Source organism: Chamaea fasciata, unplaced genomic scaffold (genome assembly GCF_029207755.1).
Source record: "Chamaea fasciata isolate MVZ Bird 193981 ecotype frontalis unplaced genomic scaffold, bChaFas1.0.hap1 SCAF_2, whole genome shotgun sequence".
NCBI lineage: Eukaryota > Metazoa > Chordata > Aves > Passeriformes > Sylviidae > Chamaea > Chamaea fasciata.
Window position 1 is genome coordinate 56,495,231 of NW_027094087.1, and position 23,640 is coordinate 56,518,870.

The window sequence follows — 23,640 nt, forward strand, 5'->3', positions numbered from 1 at the left end:
TCTCCCTTTGGAAAGTATTAATTCCCAAGTATCTTGTATGATACACAAGTATCTTGTATGATGAATTAAAATAGCCAGATTCTATGGCTTCTGTTTGGTTTTAAGATCTCTCTCACAGCTGTAGAGAGTATTTGCAAATATTGTATCAAGATATGTTTTAGTACCAAATTGCCATTTTCTATTGTAGTAATAATAGTAAACATTTTTGTTTTAAATGGCACTCTCTCCACTTTGCATATTTGAATAGCACATGTATGAAACATACAAAGAAATTTTTTAATCATTCTGTTCACTTGATATTGATTTTGACAGTGCTTATTTTCATTTAAATTCATCCTGGTTCATGAATAATCTGGGAAAAGTTTAATTAATAGAGAATTATTTTTGCACTGTTCACCATTTATAATTGGTCCATTGGCATACATCTTAGTCATTCAAAAATTAAAGACATTACCATAAAAATAGTAAGGAATCACTTTATTTTTCACTAGGATTTTACAGGAAATAACAGAAATTGCAAAGACATATTTCAACATTAGGACCCTTAAGATAGCACTAGGATTTAAGCTGTATATGGATCTGAGCAGAAGTTTAATCCAGATTTAAAAATGTTCTCCATTTAGAACTGATAAGCAAAGTAAGTTTTCATCATATATATATAAGAATAGTTCTCTGTTAAAATCTAACAACCTTTCTTCTTTCTGGCAAAGTTAGCCCAGTCAAACGCTGAGATAACTCTTTCAGTTGAGTTAGTACATGGTGGTTTCAGTCATAGGTAGAAACATGTATTGCTCCTTCTTATATTTTTGAAAATTTTTAATTTTGCCATTAGTTCAAGTTGCCAAGTCATTTATGCATGCAATTAACAGTACCGAAAAACACATAGATTCTTCCCTACATTGTCTAAATTTCTCTTCATATTATCTACTTATTAGGCCCTGTCTTTCAGCAGTAAATTTTTGTCAGCAAGCTGACTGTTTAAAAAAGTGCTACAATTCTCTGTACATAAAGCTGTGTCATCGTTAAATGAGTGTTTAAATCTTAGTATTTTATTAAAGCACTAGAGAAAGGTGTTACTCTAAGCTGATGGAAACATATTTTCCTCAGTGCTTAGATCATGTTCTCTCTATTTCTTTTTTAGTTTTATATTTTTCCGTAGCATCTTTTTACATTTTTTTTTAAATTCTTAATAGTTTGGGTTTTTTTTCCTAAAGATGGACTACTTTTAGATAGATCAGATACAGCAGAGTATCTAAACTACAGCAGTGGTTTTGGCAGCGTAGTGCCTTTCAGCCTGGTCTTTTATACCGCTTCTGATACAGTCAGGTGTCTTTTGGTTATGTCCAGTTTCAGTAGGTGTAAAGTTTCAAATGAAATAGTGGCTTCCCAGGGCTTAGTTACAGTTTCTCATGAAATGAGGATGTAATTTCATATAATTGTCACCTTAATTGCAGAAATATCCATCCCCGTTTTAATTGCAACCTCAAGAAAAATCACATTAATTCTTGTTTTTCAGGTCACAGTCTCTCTCTCCATATACTTCTTGGCTCTCTAAGATCTCAGATGCTGATGCCCTGCTGGCACCACTGGGCAAAGTAGGTTTGGTTACTGTGGACATGGGAGGAGGTGTGAGGCTTTGGGAGACTGGGCTGGAAAGCCTCGAGCAGTCACTGCAGGATTGGAGGAACATGATTGGCCAGGAAGATGGTCGTCCTGTGCAGGTAGGACTTCACAAAGCCGAACTGGAAAACCTAACAAAATGAGCTACGGATGAGTTTTCAGCTGGGAAAAGGGTTGAGGGAGAGCTGTGTTGAAAAACATTGTGAAGTAGAAGTGCACCTGTGAGAAAAATTTGATAGACTTCTTTCCTGAAAAAAAGAGGCACAGTAGTTTAATTTAAAAACATTTTATAACTGCTGTAATTATGGTTACTGACAGACTCTTTGTCTTACACTGTTTGTATTTTTGCCAAATTCCAGTGCAATTAAATGCAAATAAATTCTTTATCTCCTACGGATTTTTTAACTGCAACTTGCAGAATGTACAACAATGAAATTAATTTTTAAGAAAATGATATACTTTTTCAGAGTTCGAATTCTTGGGAAAAAAAAAATAGGGGTTTTACTTTGAAAAAGAAACTTGAAACCTAGATGAAAAACACCTTGAATTCACAGTAGAGCCTTTGACTAATCTTATAATTTTCCCAGCTGAGCAGAGTTGCTAGGATCTCCATGCAGCCATGTTCTAATGAGGAATGTTTAGGTAGATGCTGAAAATACACAGCATATACATGTATGGTCTATGTGCATGTATATGTGTATGTATAAACGAGTGTTAATGTACTGGCTAGTATGTGTGAGAACCATTGCAACACAGAGGGAACATTCAGGACCATTCAGTTGCATCTTTTATTAGAATGAGAAAGAAGAATGAGTCTATTCTTTATTAGATCTCTCTCTGGTTTTGGTTGGGGTTTTTTGTGAATGAACATTGGGCCAAAACATCTTTTATTTCTTTTCCCGCTCTTAGCTCCCTTTCTACAAGATGTTCTTGTGTTACAGAGACTTGGGCAAGAACTGAAGTGTTCATGTTACTGGACCTCAGCAAATGCCATTCATAAAGTCATGAGAAAAGGAAACTGTTATCCAGTAGCACCTTGGTGCTCCACACTTGTGGCTTTGCCAGTGCCATGTTCATTGCCAGTGCAGTAGCACTAGCACCACCTTATGGTCAGATATAGATGGTTTACACCAGCCCAGGGAGTTTGACCAGTTTTAATAGTTATTTTTTCCTTTCTCCTTTTTCATTTTTTATTTTTTTTAAGAACTTGTTATTTGATTCGACAATATTACTATATTGTCAATAATAGCCAACAAATTATTAGACAATACTGGCTTGGAAAGTACATGCCATTAGAAAATTTACCTCATGTAACTAGAAATCTCAAGTAGCCATTTTTAAGAAGGCCAAGAAGTTTTCCCACAGTCACAAGGCAGTTTTCAAAATCTGCTGTACAGTTTCTCTCCACTGACAGCCTGCCTCACTTCTGGGCACACTCCAGGGTAAAGTCTCCTTAGAATATCTTTCTTTTTCCCTGTGTCAAACCAGTGGTTTGTCAGAACTGAAATAACATGCCCTTTGATTTGTGGTAAAGGGCTGGAACAAAGCCTCCTATGTGATCTTCTGATTTGCATCACTATCACTAACTTCTGTTTCCCTGCTTTACTTTTTTGCTTTGCTTTGAATGGAAAGACAACGAGACCTAAGAAGCTTTGTTTACAAAGGCGTAGAGGAATAAGAAAAAAATTTGGTCTTTAATTTTATGTAATCTCCAGTAACATAATAGATATTTACTTGCTGTGTAAACTCTGTATTTTGCTAATTGGCTATGATGGCCTTCACCTTAAATAAAGCAGTACTTTATTAAGGCATTCATTTCTGGAAATGAAAGGATCCTATGACTTTAAAAACATATTCATGTATCTTCCCTGTTAAATTGAGCATAGCAAGAACATGTCTCCTGATCCAGGGACAATTACTTTGCTAAGAATGCTGCAGCTAAATATGTCCTAATACCTGTTTTTGCAAAAATTGACATGTTTTGCAGCCATGTATTGATTTGTTCATTCAAGTGTATGAAAATTATCTCCTCTTGTGTAATGTTTTGTGTGCATGCTCATGTTACGTAACTTCGAGTCTAATGAGGTTTCTCTAGTTCTTTGACTAAACTCATCATTCCCAATCATCTTGTAGCAGAGACTCACTTCAAGAGAATTGTCAGTGTTCCACATATCACCCACCCACCTCCATTTTCCCCTTCCCTTAAAACTGCCATTGTTGCATCCCACAGAACTGCCACAGGCTTACCAAAGCTTATTATCCCTTCATGGTGATGTTCTTAGACCAATCCAAGACCTGTCTATATGGTTGGGAACCACTGACCTGCAGAAACACACACAAATTCTTTGAATCTTCCTGACCCTTTAGAGAAAAAAGAATTAGAGGGCTTTCAATATAAATATAATTTCAAAGAATTGGAATCAAATCTTCAACCAGGCTTCAGTTGGAACTGTTGGTACTGTCTTCTAGGGCTGCATTTTTGCTTTCACAAACATGTTAGCTCTGAGAAGGAGGCTGGATATACATAGGCAATGAAAGAGGAAAACAAACAGCTGTTCCACTTGTAATCAGTAATTAGGCTCCCTTGATATAATTTGTGGCAATCTTCAAAACAGACAACATTTGTTTTGTATTGTTGACATACTCAGCAGAGTTCAAACTGCTGAAGTCTTGAGGCTACCAAATTAGTTTATCAAAATATGGTATGTGTTTACATATAAGCTTGCATTTATACAGGCTGGTCAGAATTTTTTGTCATTTATTGAAGTTTTAAACTCAAAATAATACTACAGTATTCTGAAATTATTAAATTGTAGTGTCTAAAATACAAAATATAAACAAAATTCTGTATTTTCTACAGCAGTGACCTCTACTCCAAAAGTCATTGAGCTTTTTCACTGTTTGGTGTCTCTGACAAAAAGGTCATTTCATTATCAATACCTGAAGAGAATTTGAAAGACAATTTATTTTAAAAATCTGGCCCTAAAAGTTTCATGGCAATAGGCAAACATTGATATGTTTGTGTTATTTACTTCATCCAAGGGTTATTGATGGAAATTAAATAGAACAGCACTGATTACATTCTGATTTAGTTCAAATATTGTCTTTCAGTAAGCATTATTTAGTGGTATGTCTCATTTAGATAAAATACAGTGCTTGGATAAAAATAATTAAAAGGTGCATCATTTAGAGGTATTTCCGTAGATGTTAAAGCATTTATCTGTTACTATTAGCAAAAAACGTTTAGTTCTGTATTCACTCCACTCAATGTTATCCTGCTGTAGGTTGTTGTCCAAGGTGTTTCATGCTGTGTACTCAGAATGCCATTGTTTTCAAAAGCCCCAGAACATATCCGAACCTGTAGAGTGCATAAAAATAGACTTAGTCAAAAATTGCAAAAGCTTTGTCATCTAGTTTATGCTAATATGTGTCTGAACTCAAAATGGAATTCACAACATTTTTTGAAATCCAGGTATAGTCTTTATCTCAGTAATATCACCATGCAAAGTGACATCCTGAAGCTGAGGATAGTCATTTCCTTTCCTGAAGCTGAGGATAGTCCTGTAATTTCAATACTAGGATTGTCCAAAGAAGTGATCTGATTGATTAAAAAAAAATAATAATAATTCTTGCGAACTAAGACTTTTTAGGCGTTTATTTGGGTGGGGGATTTTTTGTGTCTGTTTTTTAATGAATTTGTTGAATCTGCAGTATTTGTATTGTCTCCTACATGCATGAGATGGGTTTCAGAAACTGCAGCAGTGGCCTCCGTTTGTGGTTATATATAAAGGCCTAATGAATTAAGTAGTTGTGATTGTAACTATTTTGATTTCCTATGGACTGTTCGCTCTCATTTTCAGTATAGGAAGCCTTTCTCATAAGCATTCATGTACTTAGTTGGAAATTAATTTGTATTTACATCTAAGTGAATAGTTAGCAAGGAAGAAAAAGAGACTTCTTCCCATTTTCCTGTCTTTCTGCTGTCCTAAATCAGGGTCACAATTTCCTGGTACATACCAGATCTTAAAGGTCAAGGCCTGCTTGTTCTACAGTACACTTCTTCTTCAAGGATGGATATTGCTTATTTCTCTTAGGCCTGTGACAGAACCCCACTGTAACATAAGTATTCTGTGTAATGTGTTCTTTTCCTCAGAAACTTAAAATGCTGAAACGTTTGACTCAGGTTATGTCTTCTATAACTCTAGGAAACTCAGGTGAGTTTCCTAGATGGTTCAGGTTCAGCCAATATGATGTCAAGATCACATAGTGTAGGACTGAGCAGAGCAAACATGTAGCACATGTGAATTGAGTGGGCACCAGCTGTTTAAAAATAGATAAAATACATTTACCCATGAGCAAGTGCACGTGCTGTGTAGAACCTGAATAATACAACACCTACATCATCCCAGCTCTCTAGTCTAAAGACTGATGGGCAGCACTCGGCTTAAAAAATGATATGCTTCTTTATAGGTGTGTCAGTCCAAAGGAAGTGTGTAAGATACACCTTAGTATGAAACCAGGCCCTTCCAAAGAAGAGGATCAGCCTGGAAACATTTTCTCCTATTTTTTCCTCAGTTTGCTTTCATGACTTCCCCTGACATAAAGGTTGAACTTGAGTCAAAGTTGAGTACACTCCCGAGTATTCATAATGCCAAAAATCTCACATTTACTGTTAAAGTTAAAAGAATGACATTAAATTAGGTGAGGGATGTGCAAATGTAGCTGAGTGTGTTTATCTTATGTATTCACACACAGGTAGATGTATATATTTGTGTGCACGCACACACATTCTCATTTTTTTTCCCAATTGTCATACCTAGACATTGGCTGTCTTGAATTAGAATTACCTGAAGAGATCGTCATAACTTTGCATGTAGCCAGTCCCACAGGGATTGTATTTCATAATAAGCAAGCATTGAAAGTCGATTTGGATAATGATTGTCTTATTCCCTTTCTTGAATAGTCTCATTTATTCCATTTGTATTCCATGCAGCTAATCATGTAGAACTGTACATGAAGTATTCACCCCTTAAGTGATTTTTTTTTTTAATTGAATACATCCTTTTTTTCTTTTCTTATTTTCTGAAGCTGTACTTTAAAGTTCAGGTTAATGTGAGTTCACCTGATGAAATCTAATTTTTTAGGTTGGATGTTTATCTAAAGAATAATTCATTCAGGTGTTTCAGTGATTCCAATTTGCTTCTGTTTGCTGAATCTACTTCAGTCTATACTGATAGTTTGGGGTGTTTCTCCCTTTTTAAAAAGTGACATTGTACTTTAAAATGTAACAAAAATCCAGCTTTTTGCTGAAGGTAAGACTGAACTGATCAATGCTGCAGTTCTTTAACCGAGATAAAAGCATGACCTTCAGCAAGAGTGGCCGGTTCTTCTCCCCACCACCCTCCCGTTCTCTATTTTCTACTTTGCACCAAGCAGTCTTTCTGACCACACGAGGGCATCAGTAGGCTAATAACAGTGGTTTCCCTAGCTTTTAAAATACTGTCGGTGCAAGCCCCATAAATTATGAGAAATACATACAATGGAGAGTTTCTGTAAGTTTGGAACAACCATATGATGGCATTCTGCAGACCTGCACAGGATCCTGAAAATCTTGAAACACTGCAGATAACAGAGTTATTTAGTCAATAGGTGGATTGCAAGATACAGTTTGATAGCATTTCCAGTTCTGAGATCCATGAGCCCCAAATCCACAGCTTAGGTCTGTAACCTCTTCCTGGACTATATAAGTTATTCAAATGAGGACTAGCAGCTGTGTAGCAGCCCTTGAATGATGGCATCTGAGTATGGGAAAGTATGAGACTGGAAAGCTGCTAACTCGCAGATCTAAATAGATTCATCTCTCTTAAAGTATTTATGGGATAAAGTGGCTCAGGTAAAGATCATTGATTCTCTGTCAGATACCTTTTCTATAAATTTCCCCAGCTTGAGTGAGGGCCTTGTTAGAGCCACTGTACAAACATGTCTAAAATACATTCACTTTCCTAGAGAGAGGTCTTCCAGTCTAATTAGAGCAGACAGGCCAAGAACAGGAGGGAAGTAACCTTGACTTTCTATTAGAGCAGACCGATCTAACAAAGCTCCCTTTTCTTCCTCTGACCTTCCTGTGGAAGCCCAAAGTTCTCATGGGAGAAAATATTATTACCACAACACACCGCCTTGAAGATCTCAAAGTCTGCAGCAGCGCTCATTGCTGACATAAAGGTTGGAGCTCCTAAGTCCAGTGAAATCCTGTTGCCTCAGCAAGTCAAATGCATACTAATAATTATGCCTTTATGAAAGTGGTTCCCTGATTAGTGAAAGAACAAACACAGGGAAAATTTAAATAATCTGATATGTTACAGTAATGCAAATTATAAGAGACTTTCCTTTAGAAAAGAAAACAATATTAAATAACTTCTGCCTCTGATTCTTAAGGACAGCATTGACAAGGTCTGAGGTATACAGAAAATCAGGCTTTTCTCCTTCCACATGTACTTTTTTTCAACTTTCTTTTTACCTTATGGTCTTCAGACTGGACCATTCCAAACTGACATAATGTGTTCACTTATCCCACTTTCTAGCTGTTGATTATTCACAGTACTCCAGAAGAAGCCAAATTCAGTGTTTTCTGAGTTCATTGATCTTGGAGGTGTGTAGTAGTCACAATAAATAACCAAGGTAGACATTATCTGTCTTCTCTGGTACTATTTCATAGCGGTTTAAAATACTAAAAAGGTTATGACCTTATATATATAGTTTATTAGAATTGACTAGGGAATTTTAAATAATGAGAGGAAAATAGACTTTACATAGGTGTTTACATAACAAATTACATTAGATGAAATAAATGTATTACTTTCTCTTATTACTTAATTTAGTTTTCCAGCTTTTAAGCTGTACGGTGCATTTTGTGGGCAAAATACCTTAATGCATCTGCTGGGCAGAGTTTCTGAGTTGGTTCTTCAAGTGACAGCATTTAGTTCAAAAAAGAGCCCACAGCAGCATTTTGTACAGTGGTTTGGTTTTTTTAGTTGGTGTATATAAACTTCATTTGCAAGCCAGATACAGCTTTTTATAAATTTCACTCCAAATCTCCACCTCTTCCCCATCCAGATTCACTTTTCTAAAGCGCCATCAAAGTTATGATGCTTTTAACAATTCTGGTATTCAAGACAAAAGCTTAATGCCTGCATGAATTTTAAATGCTACTTTTGGAATTAAATGTTCATAGGAGTCAGACTATGCATGAAGCTTCATTAGTTCAGTTTGAACTCTTGCAAAGTTTTACAAACAATATAGAAAATCAAAATGGAGTCAAATTTAAAAAAAGAGAACATATTAAAAGTTTTATACTGCAGTGCAATAAATGGTTTATTCATTTCAGGATGCAATTGAAGAAACAATGCGTTTCACACATTTTTATTGTCTTATCTAAGACTGAATATCTTTTCTGTGGAAAAATCACTTAGGACTCAATTTTGTGCTGTTGTTGTGAACAGAAATTATGATACTAATTTTTAGTACATGGGAAAAAGCTGTACATGATACGGTACAAGTGAACATAATAGCAGCCATTGGAGGGGGTTTTGCCTGTGTATGCCTTTCTCTCTCTAGTTTGTGTAAGCAGATTATAAAAAGTTTTCTGTCTCTCTTTAGTAGAATCAGTTTTATGGTAGAGTGCAAAACCACAATGGAACAGGCAGGTTAGCCTGGGATCTGCCTGATGTGGAGCTTCTTTGCTCTTTGAGAATGTAATGCATATGTTCATGCTGCTGATAAAGAGTGTGTTAGAGGAAGGTATGTTCTTGTGACCTGTTAAATGCAGCCTAGGATAATAGTGAGGGTTTAAGGTTGGAGAAGCTCAGGAATAAAAGAAAAGCAATTATTTTGTTTCAGGGAAACATCAGTCTTTTCCACATCTGCAGAAATACATTCTGCATTCCATGGAATACATTTCCTAATCCTTTGTGCCACTGTGGGATGGATTGCTTAATGCATTTTTCGCATGGAGTACAGTTGTGTTTTGTTACAGTCAAAGTCAATCTTTTTTCATAATAATGTATGAGACTGAAAGCAGGTCTTGTACTGATTTTGATAAAGAAATTACCATCTCCCAAATCACCCAAAGGCAAAAATCTACAAAGTTTTCCCTTCTTTTCCTGCAATATTTTTCTAATGCATGCTCAATCTTTGTCTACAGCACTAATAAAGAAAGCAAGATACTTAAACTTTATAGTGTTTCTAGTGGATTAATATTCACATAACTAATATTTTTCGGCAATAATTTAGTGCCTTCTATGAAAAGTAGCCCATAGTCTTCACTGACTAGAAACTGCCCTGTTTAATATGTTTTATGTTAATGAAAAAGCAAAATACCAGATTAACTCTTTCCCTCCACATCTCAGCTATGTTACGATAAGAGTGGATATCTTCTAATTTGGATCTTGAAAGAGTTCTTTCCTTTATGATAAAAAAGTAAATGAAGAATGGGATCTTGCCAGCCTACATCTGCCTACTTTCCAGGACTGTGTAATCATGCAACTAATTAAGCTAATGCATGCCTTCTTAATTTAAACTGAAGTAAGCACCTGAATTGTACTAATTGTATTCTACCTCAAACCTTAGTGCACACATTCTTTTCCCTATTTTCTTCTGGTTAACAGGAAGAAACAAACAGTAATGCAGTACTATTACTAATAGTAGATTAAGTGCTCGTGAAAACAATATTTGGCCACCCTAAAATCTTCTTTTTAAAGATTTTTCTCCATAAATATTCTTTACAGCTGTAAATACTGCAGCTGTGTCCCTGTTTGCTTGTATAATTTGTATGCATTTTTTCAGTTGTATAAAAATGAAATCATGCTGGTTGCATCTTTAGTAAATGTGTTGTATGTGGAATGATCCACTGAATGCTTAAAAGGGCTTGGTAGAGAGGTTGATTCCTTGTCACCACATGCAACAAAGAGGAATTCCATTTATTTCTATTATGAAGGTGTAAAAGCCTGCAAGGAATGCCCAGCTCTGCTTAAACATTCCCAAAAGGATAAGAAATACATGATCTGGGGAGGTTTGAAGAATGGAAATATAGACTGTTTTTTAAAGTAAAAATTTCATCCCTTTATGCCTGCAGGATGTTAACCTGGAATCAAAGTGGGTTTTTCTGGTTTTTCCACCTTTTTGTACCTGGAGTATTAAAATAAGCATTGCATTTTATGTGAGAGAATTAGATATGAGTTCACCCTGTCAGGGCCAGAGATAAATAAAGCTAAGAGGTGAAAGGTCTCTTCCCCTGTACATGAGGCAGCTCAACCCCATTGGAAACCAGAGTTTCTTTGCCATTCCTGTGGCAGAAACTTGCTTTTGTTGCTGTGAGCCTCACAAAGGAACTTTCTGGCAAGCAGTCCTGGATGGGAAGCACTGACACCTCCTGCGCCCTTCAGGAATTTTAATGAGGTTAACCCTGTCAGGATACAAAAGTAAGCTGCTGTATTAAAAGACCATCCACTCTCTGGCGGATTTGCAGTGTTGCAGTGTCAGTTACAGGGCAGGAATATCTACAACCAAAAAAAATTAACTGCATCTGGGTTGCATCCCAGTAGGCATTAAGGAAAAAGCCCTTCACATTTTACTGGAAGCTGTCACTCGATAATTACTTTTCTATTCAAAGCTAGAAGTATTTTCAAGTTTGTCTGACTTCTGCTTACAAATTCTAAAAGGTATTTCCTAACCTGTAACCATGAGTTCTCTTTCTGCCAGCAGCTAAGTCTGACTACATGTTCTGGCCCCATGTTCTGTTTTAGGGAGTCAGTTTTTTACACAACTGTAAATGGAGGTTTGGACAGTAAAAGCTGTTGGCTCAACCTCTTGCATAAACCTGCCAGGAATAAATAAAATTTCAAGTGGGACAAGACAGGAGGAGATTAAATTCCCTCTCTTTCCATGTCTCCACAATGAATACAACTTGAAGAATTTTAGTCTTTAGTTACTTGTAGCAGACTTGAAGAATGAAGAGCTGATGTATGGCTTAAAATACTTCAGGAAATGTTGTTAATACTCTGAAACATGAATGACTGAATAGTAGACCTACTGAAACATTCATTTCAGTTGACTTTGCTAAGTGGTTTTTACTCATTTCATTGGATACTATTATAAACATGTTAATAATAGAGCTATTGATATACATTCAATGCAGATGTACTTTGTGTAGTCCTTGCTAAGATACGGAAGTGCACAGTTGTGCTGCTTGGGACTCTCTGACTGGTGACTCTTCTTTTTGAAGGGTTTTTTTTTTCTTCTCAGTTGCTACAATGTAGGATTAGGATTACTGTGTGCTAAAATGTCGTTAAAGCCACATGTACAAAATCAGCTGAAGTTGAATTTGATAATGCTTTTGGTCAGCTTTACTCAGAGAGCCAGAAAGATTTTTCACACAATACATTATAAGAAAATTATTTCTGAACTCCGAAAGGCAAGTACTGTATTGTTAAAATAACTCAGAATTAGAATGAAATATGGATATGTGTGGGACATCAATGATTTTAATAATAGAGTATTTAAGCATCTATCTTCATAATTCCCATGCTTTCATTGTGGGTTATTTTCTAATGGGTTCATGCAAGTTCTTTTCTTCCCATAGCTGTGACAGTGTCTTGTAGGGGCAACGCACAGTGTATCTGGGTCAACTGTGTGATCCCCAGCAAATACAGCCTCTGTCTCTAACTGAGGAATTATAAAAGTGTCCAAAGTATGCCAGCGTTTCTTTACTCTCCAGGGGTTAACATTATTTAATTAGATGATTTCACATCAGAATTCAAAAGAATTCAATCCCACATTCACTTAACTGGCATGAATGTGGTTTTAGATCCACTTCCAAAATAGTTAAGATTTGTTTAGTACACAATATATCATAGTTTGCCTGACCAGCCGAAGTCTAGACAAAACTTCCAGCCTTTGACTCATCTTCACAGTGGCCACTATTACAGATTGGTATGTGTTTAATGGCTGTTCGCATAAATATGGCACAGATGTGGAACACCTGGTTTCACCATGTTGTTGAGTGCGGTAAATCATGTAATGGACTTCTCTGAGCTTCTTTACCTTCTTTATGAAGGATGATAAGATAACTTAGTTTCCAAACTGAGTATGTTTGTGTCAGTTTTCCCTATGCAGTTTGCTCTTAAAATCCCAGTGTTGTCAGGGGGAAAAAAAAAAAAAAAAGTGTAGCCATGTAAAACCATTTGGGCATACATTCATATTTTTCAGAAGGAACTGATCTAGAGCAAGTTGTTCAGATACCACATATCTCTCACTGAATGTAAAATCAGTGTTTAGTTCTATTCTTGCCTGGCTACCCTTACTGCCAAGAGTTAATGGATGTGTAAGAGGCAGGACCACAAAATTAAGTCAAAGCATTAATGAGTCATGGTATTTGTGGTTGTTTCTTAATTTTCCTTTTTCTTCAGCACTCTTTCATGCCAATGCCTCTTAAGAAAAAGCACATTCCTTTGGCATCTTTCTGACCTGAACTGTTCATATTCTTCTCACACAGAATTTTTGTTTGTTTCATTGAATTTGGAAGACCTACAGAGCCTGCATCACAAAGTCCCATTACCTATTGCTATAAGTGCCTGAGAATATAGAAAGAAAATGAGAGAACAAAAATACTTGAACCAGTGACTAAGATCATTGATGATTACTGACAATTAGGACTCTACAGAGAATAAAATAAGAATCATATATTCCAGGAGAGGATGGCAGTTGTGCTTCTTCTGTGATGGAGACTTTGAAGAAAACCTGCTCAAACAGGGAGTGGAAAAGTGCTTTCACACTGACTGTGAATCACCAATATGTATAAACAAGTTTAGATAATTTACAATTGAAACATGTGTGCCTTGAGTCTTTTGGAAATAGTGGTTCTTTTGGAAATCAAAAAGAAATTTCAGAGGGAAAAATCCAGTTCTTCCAACTATTCTACTCTGACCTGTGCTTCATAGCTGGAGCTCAAGGCTTCAAGACTGAATTTATGTGTTGTTTCACAAAGCCATAATACACACACCAGGCAGTATGGAATCTGCACAATGATGCAGTAATGAATAGAGCCTTTCAGTGCATGTTTAGCTGGGAAGAGCACAGATTTCTCTCAAGAAGGAGTGGTTAATCAAAATTTGTTGAAAGAAACAAAGTTCATAGAAGTCTTGCAATTAGAGTCAAGTGGAATGTATTCAGGAGGGGACAGGTCAACTTTTAAGCAAGGAGATAATTTATATATTTGAAAAATACCCATCATAACAGTAGTAAAAAACTCATTGTAGAAATTGCAGTCAGACAAGCCTGGCAGAGCTACTGTGGATTTTAGGTTTGCTTAAATCCCTTCTCTGCTTTTAGCACTTGTTTTTCTTGTCTTCCTTCTCATTCCAGACAAACTAGTTATTTTCTGCTGGGTGTTCTTCAGTTTCTCAGGTTTTGGAATCCATCCAGTTTTGAATTCTGACCCTTAAATCTACCTTTCCAATAGTTTCTAATGTCAAGAATTTCTCCAGTCCTCAATGGGGTGACTCTACCTATGGCTCTTCCTTCTCTTTATATTTGTCATGCTGAAGAATGTATCATTGTCCAAAAGTTTTTCTCTTCAGTCTTTTCCTTATCCTCCCTCTGATTTCATGTCAAGGCTCATTGATTTACTGTTTATTTATTTGTAAAATGTATCTTCAATTCTAATATAGGTATTTGGTAGTCGAACTTCTAGTTTACAGAGATGCTTTCAGAATAGAGACAAGTTGTTGGTTGTAAAATTACCTTGAAACTTGTAAAATTACCTTCCATAGATATGGGAATGGGAAGGAGAAAAGTCTGACAAGTCACTAAAGGGATAATTATCTAAGAGCCAAAGAAAAACCAGGAAAGTATATCCAGAAGGTTCTCTTTAGAGGATTCTGTGGTGTGCTAATATAATGCAGTTTTCAAGTATACGGTAAATTTGAAAAATAATTCCCCCTGCAAACCGATGCTAATAAAAATTGGTTGTTGAAGTGTTCAGACTTAGCAAAATTCTACTACCTTTTGTCTGCATAGATGATCCTTAAAAGAAAAGTAGATGAAACTGCTGCAGTTCACTGGTATGACACTTACACATCTTTTACACACTACATTTACACCAATGGTGGTGTTCCATTCCAGTATCATTGATTTTTTAATTATGTTATTCATTTAGCTTTTAACTATACATAACAAGAAAAATAGTGAAGAACTCACATTCTTAAGCTATGATAAATTGTAGCCCTTGTTTCTTCTTTCTCAATCAGTTTTTATTCAAAGTTTTAACAGAAATTAAATGTTGGATGTTTGGTGTCCTTTAAGAAGAGAAAGCAAAAAAATCACTATAAGGTAGAAGATTTTCTATTAACCACATGCCATTTCAAAGTTACAAATACCTACTTTATTCAGATCTAATCAGATCAATACTGTTGTAAAATAAGTTTATATTAGAAATTTGTCTAGTGCATTTGTACTAAAAACACTATTTGTGAACAACATATACTTGAGAAAGATATATGAGCAACAAAGCTCTTTTGTCTACAGACCTTTTCACCGAAGATTTAAAGCATGCTTGTATTTCAAAATGTTTAGTGGAATTTTTCAATGGAAAAACTTGACAAAAATAGAATACGACATTGCATCACTGGTTATAGTCATGTTTGTTTCATAGAGCTTTCTTTTACAAAAGGATTTTTCTATAAAGAGTATGTAAGCATGAACATGTAAAATTTTTTGCCTAATTTCATGTTTTTCACTATAGAATAATATTGTGTTTTATTTCATGAGGCTGAAACTATCATTTGGGTTTTATAATTTTGTTTTAAACTAAATTCAGCAATTTTTGTTAACCAATGTTTCTGATAGTTTCTAAATCCACCAGTTATGCCAAAAAGGAATGGTTTATTTTGGAGGAAATCTCTTGAACCAAAAACGTATATAACCCTAAGGGTAACATGCTGTTGTGGTTGCATGTTTCTCCCTATACAAATGTTAAATGGATGTAATTTATCAGATTAGATCTTGATTTTACACTAATGACATGGTTCACAGAGGATGTATTGTACCTCTTTGAATTGATATAAATTCTGTAAAGGGAAAGAAAATGATGTTTTGAATAGCTGCCAGGGCAGTGTTGTTAGAGCACATGTTTTCAGTTCAAAAACATGTGTGGAATTCATATCAGCGGTGAGTCTGCAAGACAGTGAATTCAAGGATTAAGCTGCTCTACAGTGAAAACCCTGATAATGCCAGCGAACTTCTGAGAAGGCAATAAATTGTAGTTATTGAGACACATAAATTCATTGGAGAATTAAATGTATTATGGCAGATAAGAAGAAAGTTAATTTTAAGTGGTTAGAGACATTAATTTTCCATCCCAGTCACTGGGTTTTGTTGAAAAGAAACATAAAGCGGTACTAAATTATAGAAGATTATTAAGGGGCAGTTCACACATGATTCACTGATTTACTACGTGACTCAGAGTTCATAACGGGAAGGAGTATTTTTGCCTTCAATCACCCACTTAAATCCAGCCCCAGCCTAAAGTGACTCAGCCCTGACCATCTGGCAGCTGTCGGGGGTTCAGCTGTGCCGTGAATCAGCAGCGAAAGTGCCGTCAGCAGACAGGTCTAGGAAACCCAGCACAGGAGAACTTCTCTGGTCCAGTAAGCAACGTTAAGGATTGCGTGAGCCTGTCATTTGAACTGGCCATTTGCTGTCCAGTCTCATCTCTTTAGTCCCTGTTCATGAAAGGAACATTAATCTACCCATCAATAGGGAACGTGAGACTGAAGTTGGGTGCACATGAAATGTGTAAATGGAAGTGCAGTGCTGTGGATATACAATAAATACTCTGAGAAGTGTTTGAACTGCAGGTGATTCTGTCTGCAGGGGGATTTTGAGTTATGTTGGGCAGTTATCAGGAAGCAATTTCTAGTATGGTTCTAGTGGGTATGAACAGAATGCAGAGGGGTTCAGATGTGGCAGTAGTCTTAATTTGGGTGTGGGTCTAATGTGCCACTCAGGAGCCCTGTTTTACTCTGTGTTGTTCTGAGGGGCTATGTTGCATTAATTGAACTAATGCTGGTCCTACAGCTACTCAGCACACCTGCTATGTTATTTTTTGATTGTTAGGGTGTTTTCTTTACTATAAGAGATACTTAAATCTCTCTTCCTCTCTTTTACAGATAACCATTGAGAGGGAAAGTGGTTTGGATGTCAGCTCCCCCAAACATGGAAAAGTAGATCCAGACAACATGCCACATGTTGGTGGAAATATGTGGGCTGGTGGAACAGGTTTTTCATTGTTTTTTGTTTTGTTTTTAATGCATCATTGACAGATATCTAAGGGAGATGCTGTGCCAGTCAAAAATACTTTTATACCGAGCTGTCCTCTGCTGAGAGCTGTTTTACCCAATACAGGGTTGCTTTATTGCCAGTAAAAGAGAAAAGAAGTATTTGCAATGTCTAACTTAAACTGTATGTAGTAGATCTCTTCTTCAATTATATATTTTTTGTTTCTTTTTATTGGCCATACAGAGAACAAGAAGCTTGCAGCCACAGAAACTAGACTGATTCATTTGCCATTCTCTTAGATATCCCTGCAGCTGCAAAAAATTAGTTAGTGTAGGCAAGATGTACACAGGACAGGCAAAGTACCTCCTAATAGGTCATGATAGTAATCACTAGATAAAGTGATTTGGAAGCAGTGTAAACCAACGAATTCCAAGGAGAAGACAGAGTCTGGGACCAGGAGCTTTGAAGAGATGTAAAAGATTTATATGTTCTATACACTTTGTACAGCGTAGAAATCATCATCAATCTTGTCTCAAGGAACTATAAACACAAGTATTCTATGGGAGTTCTTCTTTACCATGATAGCTGTTTGGTTTTGAAAACCTTTGACAATAAATATTTCAACTGGGCATTGTTAACAACATTTTTGGAATGTGTAGATGACAATGGAAGCTTTAAAGAAAACGTGTTATTTTTCTATCAAATGTGTATTCATAATTTTTTTTTTTTTATCTCAACCGTTTTAGGTGGGAGAGACACTGCTGGGTTAGGTGGCAAAGGTGGGCCATATCGACTGGATGCTGGCCACAGGGTTTACCAAGTATCTCAAGCTGAAAAGGATGCTGTTCCCGAGGAAGTTAAGAGAGCTGCTCGAGAGATGGGTGAAAAGGCCTTTAAACGGAGGTAATGTGAAAGTCTTTCTTTTCTTTTTCATTTCCCAGAGAATTTGAAAAAGACGGTTGAAAACAATTTTATTTCTTAACTGCATTTATCAGCTACCTTACCCTGTTCATTATCACTTAACAGAGATTACCAGCACATGTTTAGCTGTTCTCGACAAGATGTGTGGAATATTTTATTGAATTAAGCCACAATGTTAAAATGACTGTGTGATTTGGTAGAATAAAACATAGCTATATGGAGAAGGAGATTGAGGTAAATATTTATCTTTTTAAAAAGAAATAGATTATATGAAAATTACTTTGAATTATGATAAATACAGATTGTATGTTGTTAGGAATTAATCATTTAACAAGTGTCATCCAAAATGGACCACTGTGAGCAAATTGCTTCTGATTGAAAGATCTGTAGTTAGATGGTTAGAGCATGGTGCTAATAATATTGTGGGTTTGATCCCTATATGGGCCATTCACTTAAGAATTGGCCTTGATGATCTTTGTGCATCCCTTCCACCTCAGAATGTTCTGTGGTTCTATAATTTGAACTGTTAAGCTTCAGCAGCTAATTAACACGAACAGCATGTCTTCCCAGTATGAGTGTAATGTGTGATTACTGATCAACTCTTTCCCAGAACACGCATAGAGATTCAGATTTCTTCCACCAACTGGACTCTCAAGTCAATCTCTGGTATTTTGTATTTAAAAAAAAAAAAACATCCCCCCTCTTCAATTTGCTTCTGAGCTGCTTCAAAATAGAAACAATGGATATGTATGGTCTTGGATACTGTATATCTGTCTGTGCATATGTCCGTATACACACCTGGCATGCTTTGATGAGTTTCTACTGCCTGTGTGTGATTTACTAGATAGAGAAAAGGGGAAATTCCTGGCTAGTGCTACATGCTGTGGGGCATGCAGCTATGCCCTGTAAAATCTGGGTATCTGTACGTGAGGTAACAATTCCTGTCCTGCAAAACCCAAGAGGGCTGGCATGTACCAACTGCAAGTGTAGCCTATTATGAAACCACATTTGACTTGGATCATTATTCTGCACCCCTTGTATAGTTGTAGGAACTAACAGATAAGAATAGGGAGGTTGCACTCCTTAGACTGACAAAAAAAAAAAAAGAAAGGAAACTGCAGATTTCACTGCTTTGTTCATACAGGACTATCTGGAAAGGAGAGAGAAATTTCATATAAAAGTTATTAATGCTTTCCTGGCTAGATAGTATTTCTAATGGTAAACATTTTTAATTGCCCTGTTTGACAAAAATGAAATTAACTACTACTCTGGAACAGATGCAGTATTTTTCTGAACTACCTTTCACTTCAGATTGATGTGGAATGCAACAAAGAAAAACAGCATGTGAGGTTCTTTTTGTTTGAAACAAAATGTTTCTTTTATGGTTCTGAAGATACTGAACTCTTTTGGCAGGATTCTTGAAATTAAATGTGCATCACTGAAAGTTACTTTTTCCTACCTCTAATGAATAAGAGTTGGCTATAATGACTATGTGTATGCAAAATTTGAAAAAGACATCATGATAGAGAAAACAAAGACTTGATGTTTGATTTTAATATGATCTCCAAAGGGTTGGTCTAAACAGCAGTTCTCAGGTATACTTTATGATCCAGGCAATTACCTTGTGATAGTGTTACAAAATTTGCCATCAGAAATAATATTAGCCTATGCATACTTTACTATCCATTCAGTTCAGTTAAAAATGCAGTATTTTTTCTACATTGTGAGTGAGATTATGCTGTTACAAAGTGCTTGTTTGAAGTCGACTGGGCACGGATAGGCCAATGTGGTTTAGCTCAGGACTGAACCCAGCCACATGCTGGTGGGTGGGGTGGGCAAGTACACAACCACTGTCTCTCTGTGTGATGTTGGGTCATGGCAAATACTGAACAGTGAGCAATCCCGGTATGTCTGCCTGTCCCCTAGCTCATTCTTCACTATTGGACCTCTGTAATTACATTCCAATGGTGAATTTCACCTGTTCTGCTAAGCTGTGTTGTTTAAAAGGTGAGACAGAACTTGAAATGGACACATCTTTTTTCTTTATAAAGAAAGCGTGTATCTGTTTTCATGGTGCAGGCGTGCTCTCTGTTACAGGCCTCTGGACAAGATAGTGCATGGCTCGTTTTCTATGGGGGAGTACATTTTTGTTAATGTTCATTTAAAACTTCTTTTCTTCAAGGTTTCTTCATTTAATGAAGCACAAAGATAAGTGTTTGAGACAGTATTTGTAGGTCTTCAAGGACAGATTTTATAGTGTCTTTACTTAACCTGTGTGTTGAAGCATGAATCAGGATATGTTTAAAATACTCTGACAGTGAATTAATGAATAGACACTCATGATCCTTTCATGTACCGATAGCAACACCTGAGCCAACAAAACCTTTCAGATTTGATCACATTTTTCAGACCCTCTGATTTACTTCTCAAACTTTAAAGCAGATTAGGAGAGAGTCATATATTAGTAACTTTAATAAGTTTTAATGTGATACAGTCCCTGTAGACATTGAACATCTGCATTATCAAAAATTCACAAGAGCAGCTGCCACTTCTCCGATTTGTCTCTTCTGTGTGCTTGTTGCAGTCTAAATTCCCCTGTTATCAAGTAAATAAACTTCTGGTTTGCATAAGTGGAAAGGTATGCTTGTTTCCTAAACTGTTCTTAGCTCCTTGTTCTTTCCTTTAGATTGAAAGAGATTCAGATGAGTGAATATGATGCATCAACTTATGAAAGGTTCTCTGGAGCAGTCCGACGTCAAGTTCAGTCACTCCGCATCATCTTGGACAATCTGCAGGTAATCTTTGGTTCTCTGATAAAGGAACACAGAGAGATCATTACATTAGGCCCCAAATACTATCCTGCTAAAATCCTGTTAACATCTGGTGGTCATACCTTTGAAGGCTAAACGCAGGTTCAGGTTATAATCAGTTAGGAAAAATAGTTTCAAATTACTGTTATAAAAGGTAACCTACAAGTAGAACCCAGTGCTCATCTCTACAAGTTACAGTATTCCCATTCCACACCTTGCAGAGGTTACTTACTCAGGAGCACAGTTTTGTGAGAAAATACTACTACACTTTATGAGAAGAATTTGTGAAGGTGCATAGAGTCCATTCATGTCTTTACCTCCAGTTCAAAAGAGTATTTTTTAGCTGTGAAGTGCAAATCCTGTAGATGTTAAAAGGCAGACTCCAGGCAAGAGCCATACTGCATATGCAGCTGAAAACATGGATTTTTCTCGGGTCTGTTTTTAACTCTTGCTAATAGAAATAGGTATAGCTCAAATCTCCTAAGTGGAAACTCACTAAAACCACCCATTTGCCTTTCTTCTGGTAACTGGCATGATGGTTGTTCTGGGTTTTTTTAATACTGGTGTTCATATACAGGGTAAATAAAATTGTAAGTGCATTGTTTCTAGGAGGCATCTGCTAATCTTCAGTGAAAATTAAAGGGAAAGTGATTTACTCCTGATAAGACATATTTGATTATAAATATTTCTGTTGAGGGCTACTAACCACTAGTGTATATATACCTTAGTTTATTAGTCAGTGTGCTGTGTGTTAAGCAATAAAACTGAAATACAGAGAGAAATCACTCTGTATGATTAACAGCCTCCTCCTGGACAAAGAAATCCAATACCCTGGTATTGCAAGTAAGAAGGGTAATATTTCTTTGCCTTATTTATACTTTTAAACCCATCTAGCTAGAACAGCATTACTATAATCACATATATACACAGAGAGCCATTAGCCAGTTTTATTATGAGTGTACCAATTCAGAGAACTCCTCCTGTAATGAAGGTTTAAGTTGGGCATGATTAGGTAATTCATGCACTTAATATGTGTCTCAGTTCAGGACACAGACTTTTGGCTTATAAAGACAGGTCTCTGTTGAAAAAAAATCAGATGCAAATCTCATTTTTTTCTACAACATTTATATGTAGGTGGGGGTTTTGCCATGTTTCTAGCATATGTGCTATTGGAAGGATACTTGGGTATGAAATCAATAAGTGAATCTTCAGTTTGAAGTCTTCTTTTGAGTCTTCCTTGTCTGTCCCTTGGAGCCAAAATTCTTATGTTCAGGGATCGTGTTAATCATAATAAAAAATAATATATTTTAATATAAGAAGGCATATCATCTTGCTTTTTTAAAAAAGGTCATTTTAAGATCAAGGCAAAGTCTTGTAAGCCACACTGTTTTATGAAACTTTGCTAACTTCCTTCCAAAACCTGGATCAGCTAACCACAAAGATAGGAAATGTAATTTATGATGAAAAACCAATTTACTGAATTTGAAAAAGCTAGGCTTAGAATAAGAGCAATAGGGAAAGAAAATGTTTAACTTTATAAATTTTTATATGGATTTTGGTAGGGATTTTATTAGAAGATGAACTAGGAAAATGAAGATAAATGATAATAGAAGTTTCTTAGTTGCAAAATGCCTTTTGTTAATAAGGAAACTGAGTACAAATACATTTCATGTGATATTTTTGAGAGGGGAAGAAAAGTTACTTGAATGGTAATTCATCCAGCCCTCATGAAGCACTGTGCATCTGTCTCCCAATATTTTCTGTATAGTCCTGTACACCATGAGTTCTCAACTAGAACAATTCTCTTTCTGTTAGCAGTCCATCATTCCTCATATCTCAGAAAAGAAACCAATGGCAAAGTTCACTGCAGTAAAATTTGTAACTCAAATGTCTCTGTGTTTTTAACTTTGTGAAAATCACAAATTACCTGCTCAGTAGAGAACATGTTTGGCTTTTTAAAAATGTTAGAGTTTGCTTTGTTTCAAACTGTGTTCACATCATCAAAGCACATTGCCCATGTTTATTTAACCTGCATTTTCTCTTCAATGTACGCCTTTTTATTGTTATTTTTGTGTGTTTGTTTAAAATATATTCATTTGATTACATTTTATCTCCCTAGAATCAAGAGGCTAGAATTAAGGTCCAGTTGTCTATGGCTCGCCAAAAGTTAGTAACAGCAGAAAGAGATTTTTGGAATAGGCAGATCCCTGAAAGTGATACATAAACATAGTCTGAGAATGTAATTTCATTGTTCATTTTGCTTTTTATAACTCGCTGATCTCTGTCAGCTCTTTGAACAAAGTTATCAAAACATAATGAGTTTTTGTTTATCTTCTGTAGAAGTAGCAATGCCAGAAGTCCAGGAAATCCTGTCACTGATGGGCTCTTTCTTCTCTCCCCTGAAGCTTGTCTGTCTGAACTCCAAATTTAAAAGGTTATGGTCACTCAGTCACTCAGGAAGAACTTCTTTAATGTTATATGACTTGCTTTCCAGAAAGTACTTCTCTCGTTATTGATTATTGCAGAGAGAATTAGGGGCAACTTTAGCTTCTGTGTTAGTCCCTGTAGCTTCTCAGCGTCATTTGGGCCCCTACATTTAAACTGGGCAAACTGAGCCTGAGTTACTAAGCCTGCTGGGCACTGTCTGATTTAGACCATGTAGGAATAGTCTGGTCATAGCAGCAAGAGTAAAATACTAGCAGTCCTATAATAAGCATAGCTTGGAGAGCTGGAAATATGAAAAACCCTGTGCCCTGTCACTAGTAGTTTCATGATCTCAGCAGCTAAGGGAACATTTGTGTAATGTTTTCCCAGAAACAAATGCAGACCATAACTGGCAGTGTTTAATACATCCTCTGTCATTACGAGCTACATATTTAGATAACTTCACATACACAACTTTTCCTCTGACATTTACAGACTTAACAGCTGATTTTTTTTTTTTTTTTTTTGGTAAATA

General features: G+C 36.1%; 1 protein-coding gene across 2 annotated transcripts in view; it reads left to right on the top strand.

The window, feature by feature from the left end:
* VWA8 (von Willebrand factor A domain containing 8) overlaps window positions 1-23,640 on the top strand; it is a 183,203-nt gene that overhangs the window by 139,772 nt on the left and 19,791 nt on the right. For both annotated transcript variants that reach the window (XM_066176231.1, XM_066176232.1), the window contains exons 37-40: window positions 1,517-1,721; window positions 16,842-16,950; window positions 17,697-17,853; window positions 20,558-20,666. In XM_066176231.1, coding sequence (XP_066032328.1) covers window positions 1,517-1,721; window positions 16,842-16,950; window positions 17,697-17,853; window positions 20,558-20,666 — 580 coding nt within the window. The remainder of the gene's footprint in view (window positions 1-1,516; window positions 1,722-16,841; window positions 16,951-17,696; window positions 17,854-20,557; window positions 20,667-23,640) is intronic.